Here is a 19,398-nt window from a genome sequence, read left to right as displayed (position 1 = left end):
ATAACAAACTGGGATGTGAGTCACCTGTAACAAACCGGCACGTGAGTCACCTATAACAAGCTGGGATGTGAGTCACCTGTAACAAACTGGGATGCAAGTCAATTGTCACAAGGTGGGATGTGAGTCACCTGTCACAAGCAAGGATGCAAGTCAATTGTCACAAGGTGGGATGTGAGTCACCTATAACAAACTGGGATGTGAGTCACCTGTAACAAACCGGCACGTGAGTCACCTATAACAAGCTGGGATGTGAGTCACCTGTAACAAACTGGGATGCAAGTCAATTGTCACAAGGTGGGATGTGAGTCACCTGTCACAAGCATGGATGCAAGTCAAATGTCACAAGGTGGGATGTGAGTAATAGCTGGAATACTGCCGAGTGCGGCATTAAGCAACAAACAAACAAAACACAAATAACTCCTAAACCTCAAGCACATGGGAAGAGTTTATTCCTGACTAGACATACACAGCGTCATGCATGCTCTCATTCATTCAGAATGATTCATTTAAACTCCATACATCCTCCCATGAAATAATGACTGTACAACTGGCAGATACACATATTTACTTGAATACACTATCTCATAAAAATCAGATCTTTGTGCTCGCTATTGCTACACATAGCAGTAGAGAGCACTAAGATCTGAATAAATGAGATTTCCTGACTACATGGACAATATGGCACCATCCCCTGATTACATAGCACTAAACTGATCATTTTACCAACATGGCCTCAGACCACAGTTACCCCCTCCCCTCCCCTCCACCGCCCCCCCCCCCCCCCCCCCCCCCCCCACATTTTGTGTGTGTGTGTGTGTGTTTGTGTGTCTGCGAGTACTACTCCGGACTGATGCCGATTTATAGTGCTTGCCCACTGAGATACCATGCCGCAGTTTAACATGAATACCCCACTCGGACACAGCATACTGACTCCAGTCCTTGTTTTTCCCCCTTAATGCCGAACGCCAGACAGGGTAACAACAAGTACCATCTTTTAACGTCTTTGGTATGACGCAGCCGGGCTTAGAACCCCGGACCTTCCACTCCCCAGGCGGACCCTCTACCACAAGACCATGGAGGCAGTCTGCATGCAACAAGGGAACGGCCTACGACCGATAATAATTATGGTGGGCTGTCATGTCACTGTAGATAGCAAAGAAGGAAATTAATTGTGGTCTAAGGCCACATCAATCATTAGACCTTTTATTTTTATCAACCGATTTTCAAAATGGTTGGCGCAAAATTTGTGTCGGGCTAAAAAAAATCGTGTTGGTTCTCAGGCACCTTGCATCATCCTAAAGTCTGCCGTATGTTTTGTTTGTATTTCCACTTTCAATAAAAAAATCCTAATTCTTAAAAACAATGCGATCCAATACAGCACAGAGTTACTTCCCTTTACACACGCACTGCTTTACTGTGTATGTTGTGTTGTGGTCATGGCGGCAATAGGAGTTTGTTTGCTTGTTTATGTAGGGAGGTCCTTTCCCAGGTTGATGGTACACAACTGTTTATTTGGTTACATACTAGTTTGAACAAGCACAAAAAAACAACAACAAAAAAACGCCCACCCGCCCGCACTATATTTTCAAAAGTCTTTGCCTGAGAACCAATTCTTTTGTTTTTTTAAGCCTATTATTGGTCGTATTGGTGGTGATGGTGGTGGGGGAGGTGGGACTACTGATACATTGTCCTCAAATTACACCCTCAATTAACAATAGTAACACAGTGATCGAAGTGGATATATTCTGTACATGTACAGTGCACACTTTTGTTATTTATCGAGTAACATGATGTCACATGACTTGATAAAAGATGTCTGAAAGTCGAAATGCGTATAACGAACGACTAAAATAAGAGCCCTTTGAGTTTATAATAACCCTAGTTTACTGTATTTAACAATAGCATACTTTTAAGTTCAGATCTAATTTTCAACAGAGAGCAATTTTTGTTTCTCAGCTAATAATGTCTTATAATCTTCTCTGAGATTACCAAGTTTTAGCTTCAAGTTCGCAACTGTCACAGCTAAACCTGAAGCCTCTTGGAAACTCGACTGACTTCTCCTCAGAGCTTGTGGAACAAGCACGCCAAACCATTTTAATGGATCAACATGACCAGGCTTCTTCTCCGAAGACTCGTCTTTGGCGGCAGCAGAAGAATCACCCGCAGAACCAATAGTTTCAACTTCAGGCGTGTCTCCATCAGAGAGTTTATTTGGAACATTTCTCTTGCGTAATGTTTCATCCTTTACAGAATCTTTCGAAGTCTTGATACTCGTTTTCAGAAATTCAAATTTAGTGTCTTTCTTTTCACCATTGACAAGAATGGTGAGGAGTGGGTCCATCTCGTCGGGCAGCTGGGTGGCGCTGACAGACTTGACCCCCATTGAATATCGGGCCCTGGACAAGTTGAGGAAGCCATCTCTCATATACTGCTCCAGCTTAGCCTGTTCCTGGTACACTTGGCCCAGGACGTCAAAAAAGTCCAGAAGGTTCTTGTCCAGCTTCTCACTGACTTCTTCTAGTTGCGTCATTCTGTCAACAAAGAGTGTATGTATGTGAGGTGAGGTGAGGTGAAATTGGGTTTAACGTCGCGTCCAAGATGATTGCACTTATATAGCGACGTGCATGCACATGTTTGCGTGGCTGTTTGTACTAGTCTGGACTGATGCCGATTTATAGTGCTAGCTCACAGAGATACCATGCCGCAGTTTAACATGAATACCCCACTCAGACACAGTATACTGACTCCGAGCCGACCAGTCCTTGTTTTAGCCCCTTTATGCCGAGTGCCAGACTGGGTAACAACAAGTACCATCTTTTAACGTCTTTTGGTATGACGCGGCCGGGGATCGAACATCGGACCTTCCGCTCTACCACATGACAGCGGAGGCGGCCTGGGAATGTATGTTAAAGCATGACTAAACTATCTTATGATAGTGGTGTAACTATCATCGTATGTCATCAGTTATTACGTGAACTTAGATTGGAGCTGATTTATGCTGTTTTCTCAGAACAGACTTGCATTATAAGCATGATGTAAGATTTTTATCAGGTTGTAAGGAAATTTTTATTAACCAGAGGCCTATACTGCATAATTTGTTTGGGGTAAACAGTACATGACATACCACGGTCATAGGTTTTGATGGCCTAAGGACAGTGGTTCAGCCACCTGTGCCCCTCAGTGCCAGCTTTAAACTAAAGCTAACATAACATAACTGCCAGGTAACTTCAAAAATCATAAACAGAAACCTTACCAAAATGATCAGAAAGCTGGGCTTCACCAGAAAGACATGCCTGACCCTAATGATCAGAAAGGAGAACATGATCAAAAAAGGGGAGGAGCAGACGGTAACCTACCATAACATTAGTATAGAAGAGGCATGCAAGATCTTATTTTATCTGAATCCCACTTTATTTGTAGCCACTGCCAGACTATTAGGTGCGATATAAAAATCTGTTTGCCACCCAAGAGTAAAAAAAACAAACGAGATAAAACTGAAGAAAAATTATTTAGTATCGCTTAGCTGATCTCTCAGGACTCTTCGATCCTTAGTGTAAGTTGTGCATGGGCTTAGGTAGGCTACTTCTTAACTCTATCCTCAGCTCTTAGATCCTTGAATGATAATAGTGGCGGACAAGTTTATAACTGCTCCAGGGATAAGGGGTAACCTCTAGGGCTGGGATGAGTCCAATTTTACTACCCAGGTACCCAACTCCCTATTACCCAAACCCTACCTGGGTATCTGCTGTAGGTCTCAAGAGATAGGTCCAACTGTCAGATTGGGAATAGTTTGAGTGTAGCCCTGGCAATATTGTATTTAGATAAAACTGCTCCAGGATAAGGGGTAACCTCTAGGGCTGGGATGAGTCCAATTTTACTACCAAGGTACCCAACTCCCTATTACCCAAACCCTACCTGGGTATCTGCTGTAGGTCTCAAGAGATAGGTCCAACTGTCAGATTGGGAATAGTTTGACTGAAGCCCTGGCAATATTGTATTTAGATAAAACTGCTCCAGGATAAGGGGTAACCTCTAGGGCTGGGATGAGTCCAATTTTACTACCAAGGTACCAAACTCCCTATTACCCAAACCCTACCTGGGTATCTGCTGTAGGTCTCAAGAGATAGGTCCAACTGTCAGATTGGGAATAGTTTGACTGTAGCCCTAACAAAATGTATTTAGATACTTGTACAAAACGATCTGGTCATGCATACACGGAAGTTGACAGAAGTTTTATCTTTATTCAAACATATAAAGTCAAAAGGAATGCATTCATGGTCAGAAAGAAATGGGAACATTACTCACTCACAGTGTAACCATTGAGTTCTAAATATTTTTTGCCATTAAAAAATACATCACGAGACTAACCACGGGTAAGGGTAGTTCTGTGGGTATCTGAGTTCTTCTCAGTACCCACCCGACGCGAGTACCCGAGTTACCCGTCCCAGCCCGAGTAACCTCTGCGACCACCACACATAAGACGAGCAGCTGTCGCTGATGTAAGAATAAAGGAAAAAAGTCAGTGTCGATGGGCTAACGTCTTTGACTCATTTCAAGCTTACAAAGCCAAGTCAAATGAAAAATACCCGTACTTGTTAAATACGAACAAGGTGAAACTATCGGCATATCAAATCAAGTTATAACAACAATCCATAGCTGTGAACAAACTTACTTATCAGTTTCCTCAACATCAACAGAGATTTCCGCAAATAGGTATATTTAGAGTTATCCGCCCCTAACTTGATGTATGCAGAATCAAGATGCACTTTTTTCACTGGTCAATATTTATTTGATAGGACAACAATACTGAAAAGAAAATCCTTTTCTATAAAAAACATCCATTTCTATGTCATTGATTTACTTTACATGCAAATGAAAACCACAATATATGTAATGAGATTTTTAAAAGTCAATATTTACCATAATTTAACCCGCAGCCAATGTGGAAATATGGCGGCTGATCCAACGTGTCTGTGTTGTTATTAATATTTGAAACGGAAAATTCTAAACATTTATGAATAATTTTCGACAATGGCTACGGAAAATCAATACTTATTCATTACGGATCTTCCAGAAGAAATACTGGAGATTATCCTTGCCAAATTATCCCCTTATCGGGATTTGAAATCCGCCAAACTTGTTTGTAAACAGTGGCATCGACTCGTGACAGGTATGGACACTTTCCATGACATGAAAACAATGCTCATATTCTTTCTATTCGTATCGTAGCTTTGTCACTGCGTCTCATATTAATGTTAAATACATGTCACACAAGCCTTCACTGAATATTTTCAGTTCACGTGCCATATTATCTTTACACATATTTCTTTAAAAAATAAACGACTTGTGGTCTGGTGGTTGTTGTTAATCGCAAATAAAACACTGCAGGGAGAATAAACCATGAGGGGTGCAGCCCCGAGGGGTTTATTCTCCCTGCATTGTTTTATTTTACGATAAAGAACTGCTGGTCAACGAAGATAAACATGATGGCGAAACAATCGCATCCAAAAGCACGATAGACATGACAATCAGTATTAGGAGAAAAGGTACAGATGATCGACGTGAGGATTGTGAGAATATGCAGGAAATACCAAACTTACCCCACCTGTTCATAATATTGACTTGTCTGACATTTCAGAGGTCGGATTCTATTCTGGGAGTCATTATCATTTAAGTTTGGGTAAATATTTTTAAAGCTTGAATATCTTATCAACATGCTTAAAGGGGTTATGCATTATGTTGATATGTCATATGAGAAATAAACGACTCATGGTCGTTGGTTTATTCTCATGGTTTATCATATTTATTCTCCTTGCAGTGTTTTATGGTACAATAAGCATTGATAAACAACCACGAGTCATTTATTTCTTCAACAAAGATATGTAAAGATATTTGGGTATATTTGACTGAGCCCTGGTTTTATTTTGTTTCAGGTGTCACTCAGAAGCTGTATGAGAACTTCCAGCAGTGCATCAAGACGTCTAGTGTTGCATGGACTCCCTTCCAGGCCGAGGCAGGTCCCACCATCACGGAGCGCTACTCCCACTGCGCCTGCTACTATGACAAGTCTCTGTATGTGTTTGGGGGCTGCACTTCCACCAACACTACCTTCAATGATCTGTGGAGGTTTGACTTGGCAACCAGACAGTGGATAAGACCTCTGGCAATGGGTAAATACTGACATGATCCATCATCATCAATTTCAAAGCTACAACACTACCCTGACTATGGTACTGCAGCATAGTTCAAGATGATACAACATAGAAGGCCTCTTTACCCACTAGCGAGTTCAATCAGAAAACAAGATTTAGTGATACATTATTCCTTAACTTGTTTCGACCTGTGAAAATCTGGTAGAGAATAGATCTTCAGCAACCCATGCTTATCGTAAGAAGCGACTAATGGGATCAGGTGGTCAAGCTCGCTTTTGGTTGATCATGTTGATGCATGTCATCATATCCCAATTGCGTGGATCAATGCTCATGGTGTCAATCGCTGGATTGTCTGGTCCAGACTTGATTATTGACAGGCCTCCATCATATCGGTGGAATATTGCTGAGTGCGGCGTTAATCAACAATCAAACAAATGTTATTTGTTTCAGTTATTTATCATGTTCATAAATTATAGGAGACTTGCATCACTTCGGGGGGGCACGGGTGACCCAGTTGTCTAAGGCGCCGCAATTCGCTGTGCAGAGTTGCGTCCCTTTGGCACGCCAGAAACCTATGATTGTGGGTTTGAATCCCGGTTCGCCCCGATTATGTTTCTAGGTTTGTCAGCACCATACCCGTGCTCGTGGGTTTCACCAAAGTTGTAAACGTTTGAGACCTGCATCACTTAGAGCATTCCTCCCACATTAAGTTGACATGCCATGATACTTCTGGAATACTGTTCAAAACGGCGTTAAACCCAACTCACTCACTCACAATGAATAGTCTTACTGGGCATGCTAGTAAGATCTCGTGTTGTTTTCGTTACAATGGCTAGTACAGTCAGCTCCATTAAATGATGTTAATTACATACTTTTTTTTCAGTTTATACGATGCATAATTCAATCATTTTCATGTTCTTTCATGCACAGGACCAATTTGGTATGTGGGTTGACCTTGGGGGAGAGTTATTTTGTCTTTGCATAATGACTGTGTTTGCTTTTAAGGAACCTACCCATCCCCTAAGGCGTGTGCCTCCATGGTAGTATACAAGGACAACCTGGTTCTGTTTGGGGGCTGGAGTCACCCAACACCCTACCCACTTCACCAGGTAGGTAGTGGTAACTATGGAGATGCAGGGATTGAAATCAGAACCCATCTCTCTATCGATTTAAGGTCGTTATTCCAAAATGTTATCCTCGAAATTGTAGCTTTTTTGTAATTTTTCAAATATCCCACACATAATCATGATCATATGACATATATACTACTCCAAAGATGTTAAGGAACACCTGATTCTTTCATATTACCATAGTTACCATGGTTACTCTGCCATGCCATGGGAGATTAACTAAGTAATATGAAAGAATTGGTTGATCTTTGAATAGTATACGTAATATATGACCAGTTGTCAAAATAAATCTACAACTGCAAAACTACTTTTTCTCTGATTTATATGTTTGTATGAAAGTAAATAAGTGAAATTTATGGAAACATGCTGTCGAACAGTGTCTCAGCAGTTAGTGTGACCTCTGGGGGGCACGGGTGGCCCAGTCGTCTAAGGCGCCGCGATTCGCTGTGCAGAGTCGTGTCCCTTGGGCACGCCAGAAACCTATGATTGTTGGTTTGAATCCCGGTTTGCCCCGATTATGTTTCTAGGTTTGTCAGCACCATACCTGTGCTCATGGGTTTCACCGAAGTGGTAAATGTCTGAGACCTGCCTCACTTTGGGCTTTCCTCCCACATTAAGCTGACACGCCGTGATATAACTGGAATACTGTTAAAAGCGGCGTTAAACCCAACTCACTCACTCACTAGTGTGACCTCTTGTTTATGCAGCTTTTCACTTTCTACAACTCTGTGTTGGGATTCAGTTAAGACTTTTAGAACTTTTCAGACCTGTTTCAGATATGCTAGGAGTTACATACCTTGCAATATTGAGCTACTGTCATTTCTTAGATTTGGTCGAAAAAGGACCCGTTCTTAGTACTGTAACTACAGGTGTAACCATGGTAACACTTGATTAACATATAGCTCCATTGTGGTTGTCTTTTGGTTGATGCGGTACATCAATGCCAGGTTGAAATATCAGCAGATGACGTCCATACCGTGCTTGACTATGATTTCAGTAGGTGAGGAGAAATGGGGTTAAAACAAGGATTGGTCGTCTCAGAGTCCGTATACTGTGTCTGAGCGGGTATTTTTGTTAAACTGCAGCATGGTATCTTAGTGGGCTAGCTCTATGATATTGGCATTGTGACTTTGTTGATTACAATGTAGCCTCGAGGCATGTGAAGTTGTCATGGCGATCATATCATGTGAACTTCTTTTCAGGCTGCCAGGTTCTTCTCGGAGTTGCATATGTACAACCCAGTAAGCAATCGCTGGTGTCATGTGACCAGCCTGTCTCGTCCATTACCTAAACCCATCGCCGGACATTCAGCATCCGTCGTGAAGGATGTCATGATAGTATTTGGTGGATCTCATGTGCCAGGAGTAGGGTGAGTAGACAATTTCTTTAAAATCAGATCTTAGTTCTCGCTACTGCTAAACAAAGATCTGAGGACATCCCTTTACGGGTCACGTCAGACCGACCTTGTGCAAACTTTGACCGACCAATGGAATAACCAATCAGAAGGCAGATTTCTCGTGCTTTACTGCACAAATTTCAAATTGGCGACTACGCTTCAAGACATTTTGACAAATTCTCGATTACAAATTTGAAACCTGAACAAAAAAACATTCTGGAATGGCTCATAGATGGTCTTGGTTGTAAGGATTCAGTCGTTAAACCCGTAACTATCGTTCGGAATACCCCATGTTAAAGTTTTCGAGATTGCATGATTAGAAATCAAATTCCGACTGTCACTTTCATAATCTGGTAAGCGACGCACTGATTGGTCGGATGAAAGGTTGTTCTGACGTGACCCCTAATGGGATGTCTTCAGATCTTTGTTTAGCGGTAGCGAGAACTAAGGTCTGATTTTAATTACATTGGGTGAGTAGAGGGCTTCTGTTTGCAATACTTCATGTTTTGGTTAATAATGGTTTAGAAATGGTATTGAGAAACCCATGCTTGTCGTAAGAGGCGACTAACAAAATGTCAAAATGTTTAAACTGATGCTCATGATGTCAGTCACTGGATTGTCTGGTCGAGACTCGTTTATTTACAGACCACTGTCATGCAGCTGGAATATTTATAAGTGTAGTGTTAAACAAGAAACAAACAAACCCATTTCAATGCAGCCTTAAACACAACTCACCATTTGTCCGCCTCCGAGGCAGGAGCTTGTGGGTTTGATCCCTGGCTGCATCATACCAAAAGATGTTACAAAATGGTACGTATTGTTGCCCTGCCTGGCGCTTGGCATTAGCATGGGCTAATACAAGGACTGGTCGGCTTGGAGTCAGTGCACTGTGACTGAGTGGGGTATTCATGTTAAACTGAAGCATGGTATCTCAGTGGGCTGGCACTATAAAATTGGTATCAATCCGGACTAGTACAAGCAGCCACACACATGTGCATGCACATCGCTATAGTACAATACTCATTAAACCCCAGTTCACCTCACTCACTCACCATTTAAATGCAGTCTTAAACCCATACCCCCTCACTCACCATTTAAATGCAGTCTTAAACCTATACCCACTCACTCACCATTTAAATGCAGTCTTAAACCTATACCCACTCACTCACCATTTAAATGCAGTCTTTTAACACACTTTGATGAAGGGGCGGTCGGGTAGCCTAGTGGTTAAACATGTTAAAGTGTTCACTCGTCACACCGAAGACCCGGGTTCGATTCCCGACATGGGTACAATGTGTGAAGCCCATTTCTGGTGTCCCCTGCCGTGATATTGCTGGAATATTGCTAAAAGCGGCATAAAACCATACTCACTCACTCACTCACTTTAACACAACTCACCTCCTAAGCATTTTTTTAATATTCACCATGTGACATGTGTTGATCTGTTTTGTTGCAGGAGTAACGATGTTTGGGTGTTTGATTTTATGGAATCAGTCTGGATAAAACACCCCACCTCTAATCTCAAACCTAACCCTCGATACGGACAGTCTCAGGTATGTGATGCTATTGTCTAGTGGTAGAGCGTCCGCCCGGAGAGCGGAAGGTCCGGGGTTCGATCCCCGGCCGCGTCATACCCAAAAACGTTTAAAGATGGTACTTGTTACCCTGTCTGGCACTCGGCATTAAGGGGCTAAAACAAGGACTGGTCGGCTCGGAGTCAGTATACTGTGTCTGAGTGGGGTATTCATGTTAAAACTGCGGCATGGTATCTCAGTGAGCTAGCACTATAAATCGTCATCAGTCCGACTAGTACAAGCAGACACACACACACGTACATGCACGTCGCTATATAAGTGCAATAAACTTGGACGTGACGTTAAACCCCATTTCACCTCACCTCACCTATTGTGTTTATCATTGTTTGTACACTACTCCACTTTTGACAGGGATGTTTTATCCTTCTCTGATACACAAAATGATTCTCATATGCCAATTGTATATTTAAATATATACCATTTAACTACATAAAACATGCACCTAGTATTGAAAAATGCAACCTCATACAGTCAAGTCCCGTTAATCCGACATGGTTGGTTGCATATGATTATGTTGGATTAACGAGTATGTCGGATAAACGAAATTAAGTATTATCAACATTTGTGAATGAAAATCGGACAACTACACGATAGGTAATGATACAAACACGTAATAAAAAATGAAATATTCATATTGTTATACTATAATCGGTTTTCTAATCATGCAACCTCTAAAGCGTAGCACAAAACAACTGTTACGGACTGTAGGACTTATTCAAAATATTTTAAAAGGAAAGTCTGGATTGGAAGTCGCCAGTTTGAAACTGGTACCGAAAAGCTTAAGAAAACTGTTTTCTTAGTGGCTAACGTTGACTTCCTGTTGGTCATTTCATTGGTCAGTCATATTTCACGAAAGGTTGTTCTGATGTGACCTGTAATGGGATGTCCTCAGCGATAGCGAGAACTTGTATCTGATTTTAATGAGAATGAGGTAATCTAAGCATGTGATTAATCCTGTTTTCTTTATTTAAAGCATTAATTGTTTACTGTTAAGCAAGTTTATCTCTGTATCCGTTGTAATATGCTGCTACAAGCCGACTCGCGGGCAGATGACCACGGAGTACGCTGATAACTGTGTCGGATTAGTGAGACTGAGTGACTTCGGTAATTTATTGCAAATGAGGTGTGTCGGAGTCGGAGTGTGAGACTGACGGATTACGGGATCTAAATAGCACTGATTAAATAGGTTCCCATCATAAGTGTCGGATAAAGCCGATTATTGGATTAACGAGTGTCAGATTAACGAGACTTGACTGTAGTTATGTCTACATACACCAAGTGTGTGTGAAACAATTCATACTGTCTGACTAACCTTTACTTGTCCCTTTACAATCTGTGAACACAATCAGTACCTCTCAGCTTTATTTACCATACTACATCACTCATCCCTGCCTTATGTGTAATTCATGACCCATGACACTCATCAATGATCTGAGATTGTACTTATTTAAACAAGTTAATGCATCTCTGTGTTTATAAGTTATGGGACCAGGGTGCAACCTGGTTTTGTCTAGTGCATGTAGGATTTCATTTCATGTACCTGGTTAAGTTAAATCAAGTTCCTTAAATCGAGCCCTGGATTATGCCTATCAAATGTTGACTAGTATACATGCTAAAGTATCATCAGAGCTTGAAAGTATCCTGAAACTGCCAAATTAGAATGGGTACCAGTGTCCTAGTGGTCTTTAGTAATGAGCTTTGCAGAGTTAAGTCCCTTAGTCAGGAGCGACATGCAGAGGTGGCCCAGTTGCTGAAGCGCTGCAATTCCCAGTCCAACGTTGCATCCCTTGGGAAACCTATGATCGTGAGTTCAAATACCGGTTTACCCCTATTATGTTTCTAGGCCCGTCAGCACCATGCCTGTTCTTATGGGTTTCACCGAAGTGGTAAATGTCCAAGACCTGAATCACTTTGGCTTTCCTCCCATATGAAGTTGACACGTCGCGATATAACTGGAATACTGTTCAAAGCAGCATTAGATCTACCTCACTAACTCATTCAAGCTGACATGCTGTACTGAAGGTGAAAGCTCAACTCATTTGTCCACTTCAACTGTTTCAGGTGACGGTCAACGAGAACTGTCTCCTGATCCTGGGGGGCTGTGGGGGTCCCAACCAGGTGAGTCACAGCGGAGGAATACACCTAATTTAATCAGAAATGCTCATGTTTTACCTTACCTGACGCTACACAGTGCTATAGGTGTAGCGTCAGGTAAGTATAAAAACATTGCATTTAATCAGAAATGCTCATTATTCAGTAAATATATTACAAGTGACTCCATGACATTTGATTGGCAAGCAAGAATTGTTTTTTTTTGCATTTGTTTTCATAAACCAAAAAAACAAGGTCACGCCTACAAATGGACTCGTTTCCTGATAACCTGGCGTTCTTGTGTTGCATTATTGTGTTGAACGATGTCACTGATTTCATTCTATTGTCAGCATTTGTTTTGTTAATGATAAACTAGGCTGTCTGTGAAGTAATTGTTGACTTATTTATCAATAAGAATAGCGTTAAAAAACAACATTTATACCTCCATATAAAATATATTTAAGTCATTTCTTTAGTTGAACTATTTTCACCTCATACTAGGATGATAATGGTGATGACCAGGGTTGTATTGTTTAATTGATGATGATGATGATTTGGTACAGTGAATATTATTGTGCCTCAAAACACATTATCTTTATTCTCTGTGTCCATTCTATATACGACCCGCGAAGATCCGGGGTAGAATAGGTCTTCAGCAACCCATGCTTGCCGTTAAAGGCGACTGCTTGTCGTAAAAGGCGACTAACGGGATCGGGTGGTCAGCCTCGCTGACTTGGTTGATGCATGTCATCGATCCCAATTGCGTGGATCGATGTTCATGATGTCAATCACTGGATTGTCTGGTCCAGACTCGATTATTTACAGACCGCCGTCATATAGCTGGAATATTGCTGAGCGCGGCGTAAAACAACAAACAAACAAACCAACCAACCATTCAATATACAGTAAACTACGTTTATAACGAACATGCTTATAACAAACTGTCGGATGTAACAAACTGTTACTTGGTCCTGTCCATTTTGTGTTTATTTTTGTTGTACATATACTTTTAACAAACTACGGTCATAACAAATTAAAATTAGTGGTCCCTTTGAGTTCGTTATAACTGTAGTTTACTGTACCTGATGAACATTTGAGCATACTGGACAGACGTTTCTTCATCGTGTAAACCAGACTAATGTCTAATTGTGATGTTTCCATGTAGATATTCAATGATATCTGGCTGTTGGACCTGAATGCAGCTCCATGGGAGTGGCACGAGATCTCCGTGAAGAACCCTGAGTCTGCCGCACCTCAGCTGTGGTGTCACCCAGCCTGCAAGGTAACCGTGGTAACAACAGCTCTTACCGACCCCCCAGTTACCTACATCCCGTCTATTCAAAGACCCCATTGTAATTCCTCTGCTATATATTTTCCTCTCTGTCAACATCAAAAGGACCTAATCGAAGATGTGGGCTGAAAAGAATACATCTTTTCCTCTTGAGGTCTAGTGGATAGAGCAGCAGGCCACATCATATGTTAAGGCGTTAAAAGGTGGTACTTGTTGTTTCCCTGCCTGGCGCTCGGCATTAAGGGGATAAGGAAAGGACAGGTCCGCTCAGAGTTAGTATACTGTGGGGTTCCATGTTAAACTGCAGCATGGTATTGCAGTGGGCTTGCACAATAAAACTGGCATTCGTCTGGACTAGTTCAAGCAGCAAGATTTGAGCAATAATCTTGAACGCAAGTTTAAACCCAATTTCTCCTCTCCTCACCAGACCGCCTCCGTGGTCTAATGGTAATGCGTCGGCCCGGAGAGCGGAAGGTCCGGGGTTCGATCCCCAGCCGCGTCATACCAAAAGATGTTAAAAGATGGTACTTGTTGTTACCCTGTCTGGCGCTCGGCATTAAGGGGCTAAAACAAGGACTGGTCGGCTTGGAGTCAGTATACTGTGTCTGAGTGGGGTATTCATGTTAAACTGCGGCATGGTATCTCAGTGAGCTAGCACTATAAATCGGCATCAGTCCGGACTAGTACAAGCAGCCACACATACACGTGCATGCATGTCGCTATATTAGTGCAATAATCTTGGACGCGACGTTAAACCCCATTTCACCTCACCTCACCTCACCTCACCTCACCTCACCTCACCTCACCTCACCTCACCTCACCTCACCTCACCTCATGTGTTTTGGATGATAATTCAACAAATAAGAAGTGTCTTCTAGTTTTTCAATGTTAACATTGTCTCTCTATGTATGTTAACAGGTCGATGACGTCATGGTTATTCTGAGTAAGCCAGTGAAATCAAACCAGCCACCACCAGTTGTGGCCCCCCGAGCACCAGTTCAAACCAGCCGTGTGTGGGTCCCTCCACGTGGGGAGGTGCAGCCGGGACCCATGAGAGGCCCATCATCCCCGCCGGTAGCAAAGAGGCCATTCCCCGATACAGATGACAGCTCCAGTGCTGAGAGTTCAAACGAGGACTCCGGTAGAATTCAGTCACAGGAGATGAAGGTGCTGCCCCCTGGTGACCAGGGATTCGATTCAAGGAAAGATAATGACAGTAGTGATTCAGGTACCGAGTCCAACTATGGCGGGACAGCCAGTGTCCGTCCCGGCTTCCCGTCCGTCCGTCCCAACGCCATGAGGAACAGGCAGAGACAGTTAGACACATTACGGAAGTATGAGGAACGCTTAAGAAGTGTTCAGGGCGTAGGTGGAGTGGGGAACGGCGCTGGTGGCACCGACAGTTGGACTAAGCCAGCTCAGCAAGGACCTGCGAGGGAGCCCCGATCTGCGATGTGTCTGCATCTCTTAGATATCTGTGATATAGATAGGAAGCTGGAAGCATCGTGGTCCATTCCAAATGAGAAGACATCCTGTGATACCCCTGAGGAGACGATATTTTACACGTTAGTCGAAGGTCGAGGAGAACTAGTCCTGTTTGGAGGAATACAGCGGGACATCAATTCGATGCAGCGAGGAATTGATGTCAACTTGAAGTCCCATGTTGTCAGTAACAATTTATACATCATTGGCTCCAAGAAACAGACTCTCTAGGAAAGGATGTGATATGTTCTACAATGTTCTATGGAAACTTAATCAAAGTATCTAATTAGTCACATTGTCTCCTGGGCCATCTTGCACTGAACCATCTTAACCCTAAGACTCTGTCTCTTATATATTTTAACATACCCTGAGACTAATGTACAGTCGGACCTCATTGTGTCGAATTTGGATGTGTTGATTTCTCGGTTTTCTCAAACCCACTTTCCGTTCCCTGCAAAATCTTTCTTTATTTGTCATCCTTTATACTCAGATTTGTCAAACTGGATGTGTCGAATTCCCGGTTGTCTCAAACCCATGTATCCCAAATAAGCATAAAGTACCTCTGATGACTCACTTCACACAAAATTGAACAAAGATGTCGAGATTACATGTAGTAATGTCTCATAGCATGATGTTTGGTTCACGGAAATTCACTTTGTTGGAGTCTCAAACCAAGGTTGACTCATTTTTTCAAGGTCCTCATGAGTTTGACACAACGAGGTTCAACTGTAGCTCTATTGTATACTTTAACATAGACACCTAAGATTATTGTAAACTCGTTTTCTTTCACAGAGACTCACAACAGTTGTAGCCCAAAGACTTGTAACTCCTACACTTTAACATTGACTTACAGCAATGGTAGCCTTAAGATTGTTGGCCATTAGTGTTAAGATTGCTGGCATGTTAGCGCTGAGATTGCTGGCATGTTAGTGCTAAGATTGCTGGTGTGTTAGCACTAAGATTGCTGGCTTGTTAGTGCTAAGATTGCTGGCGTGTTAGCGCCGAGATTGCTGGCGTGTTAGCGCTGAGATGGCTGGCGTGTTAGCGCTGAGATTGCTGGCGTGTTAGCGATGAGATTGCTGGCGTGTTAGCGCTGAGATTGCTGGTGTGTTAGCACTAAGATTGCTGGTGTGTTAGCACTTAAGATTGCCAGTGCAAGTGGGTCATGACCATTAAGTAGTCAAATATGTATGATCTCTACTGTGATGTGCAATGAGCCGTCATTAAATCTGTTGCCAGGGTAACATTTTTCGGAGTGCATGTATTTTCTGTTTTGTAAGTATCACTAAGAGGGGTCGCTGAAAAGTCCTGAGCCACTCTACGAAAGGATGTATAGTACACCCATAACAGTTTGCATGTAGTAAATACAATACTTTCCAAATACTTCACCAAATACTTCACCAAATACTTCACCAAAGACACAACCAGGCGGCATATGTCTGCAGACATGAAGTGACTAGGTATTCTCTTTTGAAGAACATGAAAAAAAATTGGCTACCACGCTGACTTGAAGTATCTCAAACTGAAATGGCTAACGCCAACATCCATCCATGCAGACATGGCATCATCTTTAAAGGATTATGCTCCATCCTTTGCCACTGTTGACTGGAAGGCAGCGGAGACCAAGAGGGGAAGAGTCAGCATCGGAGAGGATCCTAGATCAGGAAGATCCACCACTGTTTACTGGAAGGCAGCGGAGACCAAGATGGGAAGAGTCAGCTTCGAAGATGATCCAAGATCAGGAAGATCCACAACTGTTTACTGGAAGGCAGCTGAGACCAAGATGGGAAGAGTCAGCATCGAAGATGATCCAAGATCAGGAAGATCCACAACTGTTTACTGGAAGGCAGCGGAGACCAAGAGGGGAAGAGTCAGCATTGAAGATGATCCAATATCAGGAAGATCCACAACTGTTTACTGGAAGGCAGCTGAGACCAAGATGGGAAGAGTCAGCATCGAAGATGATCCAAGATCAGGAAGATCCACAACTGTTTACTGGAAGCCAGTGGGAACCAAGAGGGGAAGAGTCAGCATCGAAGATGATCCAAGATCAGGAAGATGGGCAACTGCCACCACTTAGGAAAATGTTGATAAAATAATTCATACGATTAAGAATGAATGACGACTCACAGTAATACAGTAGGCATCTTATGAGAGAGTTGAGAACATTCTTAAGAATGAACTGGGCATGACAAAGGTTCCAGCCAGCTGGGTGCTACACCAGAGGGTTCCAGGCACTCCAGCAAGGTGTGTGGACCTTTTACAAGATTATTTTGAAAAGTAATTCGCAACCAACTCCATCAAAACCACACAGTCCATCATAGTTAGGCTCAGAACTTTTCATCCCCTTCATTGTTTTAGGATTGAAGCTGCTGAATTTGTAATACATTACATATCAGACTAGACACATCGACAGTAGAAGAACGTTACAAAATGTAGTCTGTTGGTTAGCAGCTGTTTGGCTTGTTTTTTAAACAAAAGTGGAACAATCAAATCACTTGATTTCAGATACAGCCTGTTTGTATCTACATACCATTGTGTCATCGGAGTCTGTGTTGGATCTTCATGCTCGAAGTGAAAGGTTTTAACAGGTTTTTTGTGATTAAATGAGTGAGTGTTGTTTTATGCCAGTAAACTGTTATTGATAGAATGGACAATGATCTATGCTGACAGTTACACATTTGCAACACAGATTAAATCAATAATTAAAGAACAGGTAGAGTTTTGTTCATGGTGGATATTATTTCAGTGACTGCGTCAGGTCTACCTTTTTTACTCTGAAAGACGAAGCTGAACAATGTTTTTTGGGTGTAAAACCTCAGACAAAATAAACTTTCATTATCACGAACAAATTATTGTTTTCTAAAATTCTCAGCCTCTCTCCACAAAGAATATAAGACGTTCAGTCTCTGAAGGTGGCTTCACACGACAAACTTAAGTTTGGCAATTTATGTCAAGTTTGTGGGTGTGAAAATTGCGAAAGCAGTTTTAAATCTAGTTTGTGAAGTTCCATAAACTGTTAGTGAGAATCGAATCTATATCTATTCTTACCAATATTTTTGCCAAAATGTTAGTGTATTATGACTGTGTGAACGGTTGTCAAACACGTTGGTCGCTTACAACCAATTAGATACTGCACCACATGATATTGACTTACATTTGCAGGTCTCAAAGTTGCAACTAATTTAGTTGCCATGGCGATTGAAATTTCAACTTGACGACCAATATTATTTTAGCCACTTGGCTACTTGGAAAAATCATGCAGATGACCTGACATCACTAACTGCATAAGATTAGAGACAGAAATACAATACCGTATTCGACGTAATAAGCGCTCCTCTCTAATAAGCGCCCACGGCGATATTTGCTAATATATTGGCTAGTGAACAATCCCAATTAGCCCCCTTCCGATTGATCAATGTACAAAAGACTTATTTATTACGCACTCGTGTGTTAAATGCACCCTTAATTATGGGCAGTTAAATTCTGGAAAAATATATCTGTTGTATATAAACATTTCAGGCTGTCAGCATCAACCACGATACTTATCTTTCAACTCTGTTTTTTTTCCACTAAGATATTATTCTAATAAGAGCCCCCTATTTCTAATTTTGAGAGCGTCCTGGGCGCTTATAACGTCGAATACGGTACATAAATAAGTACTGTTTGAACTAAAATTTCATTACAAAAATCTAAGAGTCATGAGAATTGTGAGGTAAAACATAAATCGATAATCTTGTCAAGTATTAACAACATAACAACATAACAGCAAAGCTTGTTACACCAGGGGTAGGAATCGGCATTGCTGCTGTTAGGAAGATTTGATTTGCTTTAATAATATTATACATTAGTGACTTTAATCTTGAAGTTTGGATCCTTAAGTTTTCACATGGCTTCTTGCATTTCTTTTGTTAGAGCCAATGCCTCCTTTCGGAAATATGCTTTGAGGCCTGATCAGCTACAAAATGTGCTCATTTGAAGTGAAGAGCAATCTCATTAAAATCAGTTCTCGCTGCCGCTAAACAAAGATCTGAGGACCACGCATTACGGGTCACGTCAGCACGACCTTTCGTCCAACCAATCAGGGGCGTCGCTTACCACATCCTGAAAGTGACAGTCCGAATGTGTTTTCTAATCATGCAACCACGAAATATTTAACAGAGGGTATTCCGAACGACAGTTACGGGTTTTATGATTATACCCATACAATCTAGGCCATCTATAAGCCATTCCAGAATGTTGTTTTGGTCAGTTTTTAATA

General features: G+C 41.9%; 2 protein-coding genes across 3 annotated transcripts; one reads left to right on the top strand and one right to left on the bottom strand.

Moving 5' to 3' along the window:
- Positions 1–1,547: 1,547 nt before the first annotated feature.
- Positions 1,548–4,734, bottom strand: LOC124139072 (coiled-coil domain-containing protein 115-like). 2 transcript variants are annotated; one of them, XM_046506062.2, is made up of 3 exons: positions 4,673–4,708; positions 4,369–4,494; positions 1,548–2,531 (listed from the first exon to the last, which is right to left on the bottom strand). In XM_046506062.2, the coding sequence occupies exon 3, from the start codon at positions 2,528–2,530 to the stop codon at positions 1,922–1,924; it is 609 nt and encodes a 202-aa protein (XP_046362018.2). In that variant the 5' UTR covers position 2,531; positions 4,369–4,494; positions 4,673–4,708; the 3' UTR covers positions 1,548–1,921. The 2 variants fall into 2 exon arrangements, with proteins under 2 accessions (XP_046362018.2, XP_046362017.2); XM_046506061.2 differs by lacking the exon at positions 4,369–4,494 and having other exon boundaries at positions 4,673–4,734.
- Positions 4,735–4,945: 211 nt separating this feature from the next.
- On the top strand, positions 4,946–16,381 carry LOC124139071 (F-box only protein 42-like). The gene is made up of 8 exons (XM_046506060.2): positions 4,946–5,170; positions 5,934–6,170; positions 7,158–7,261; positions 8,485–8,651; positions 10,135–10,231; positions 12,335–12,391; positions 13,530–13,646; positions 14,574–16,381. The coding sequence occupies exons 1-8, from the start codon at positions 5,032–5,034 to the stop codon at positions 15,366–15,368; spliced, it is 1,713 nt and encodes a 570-aa protein (XP_046362016.1). The 5' UTR covers positions 4,946–5,031; the 3' UTR covers positions 15,369–16,381.
- Positions 16,382–19,398: the final 3,017 nt, after the last annotated feature.

The sequence above is a fragment of the Haliotis rufescens genome, unplaced genomic scaffold (assembly GCF_023055435.1).
Source record: "Haliotis rufescens isolate VD_foot unplaced genomic scaffold, xgHalRufe1.0.p SCAF_13, whole genome shotgun sequence".
Taxonomy (NCBI): domain Eukaryota; kingdom Metazoa; phylum Mollusca; class Gastropoda; order Lepetellida; family Haliotidae; genus Haliotis; species Haliotis rufescens.
Note: the sequence above shows the minus strand (reverse complement) of the source record. Positions and strands in the feature narration are given on the sequence as shown.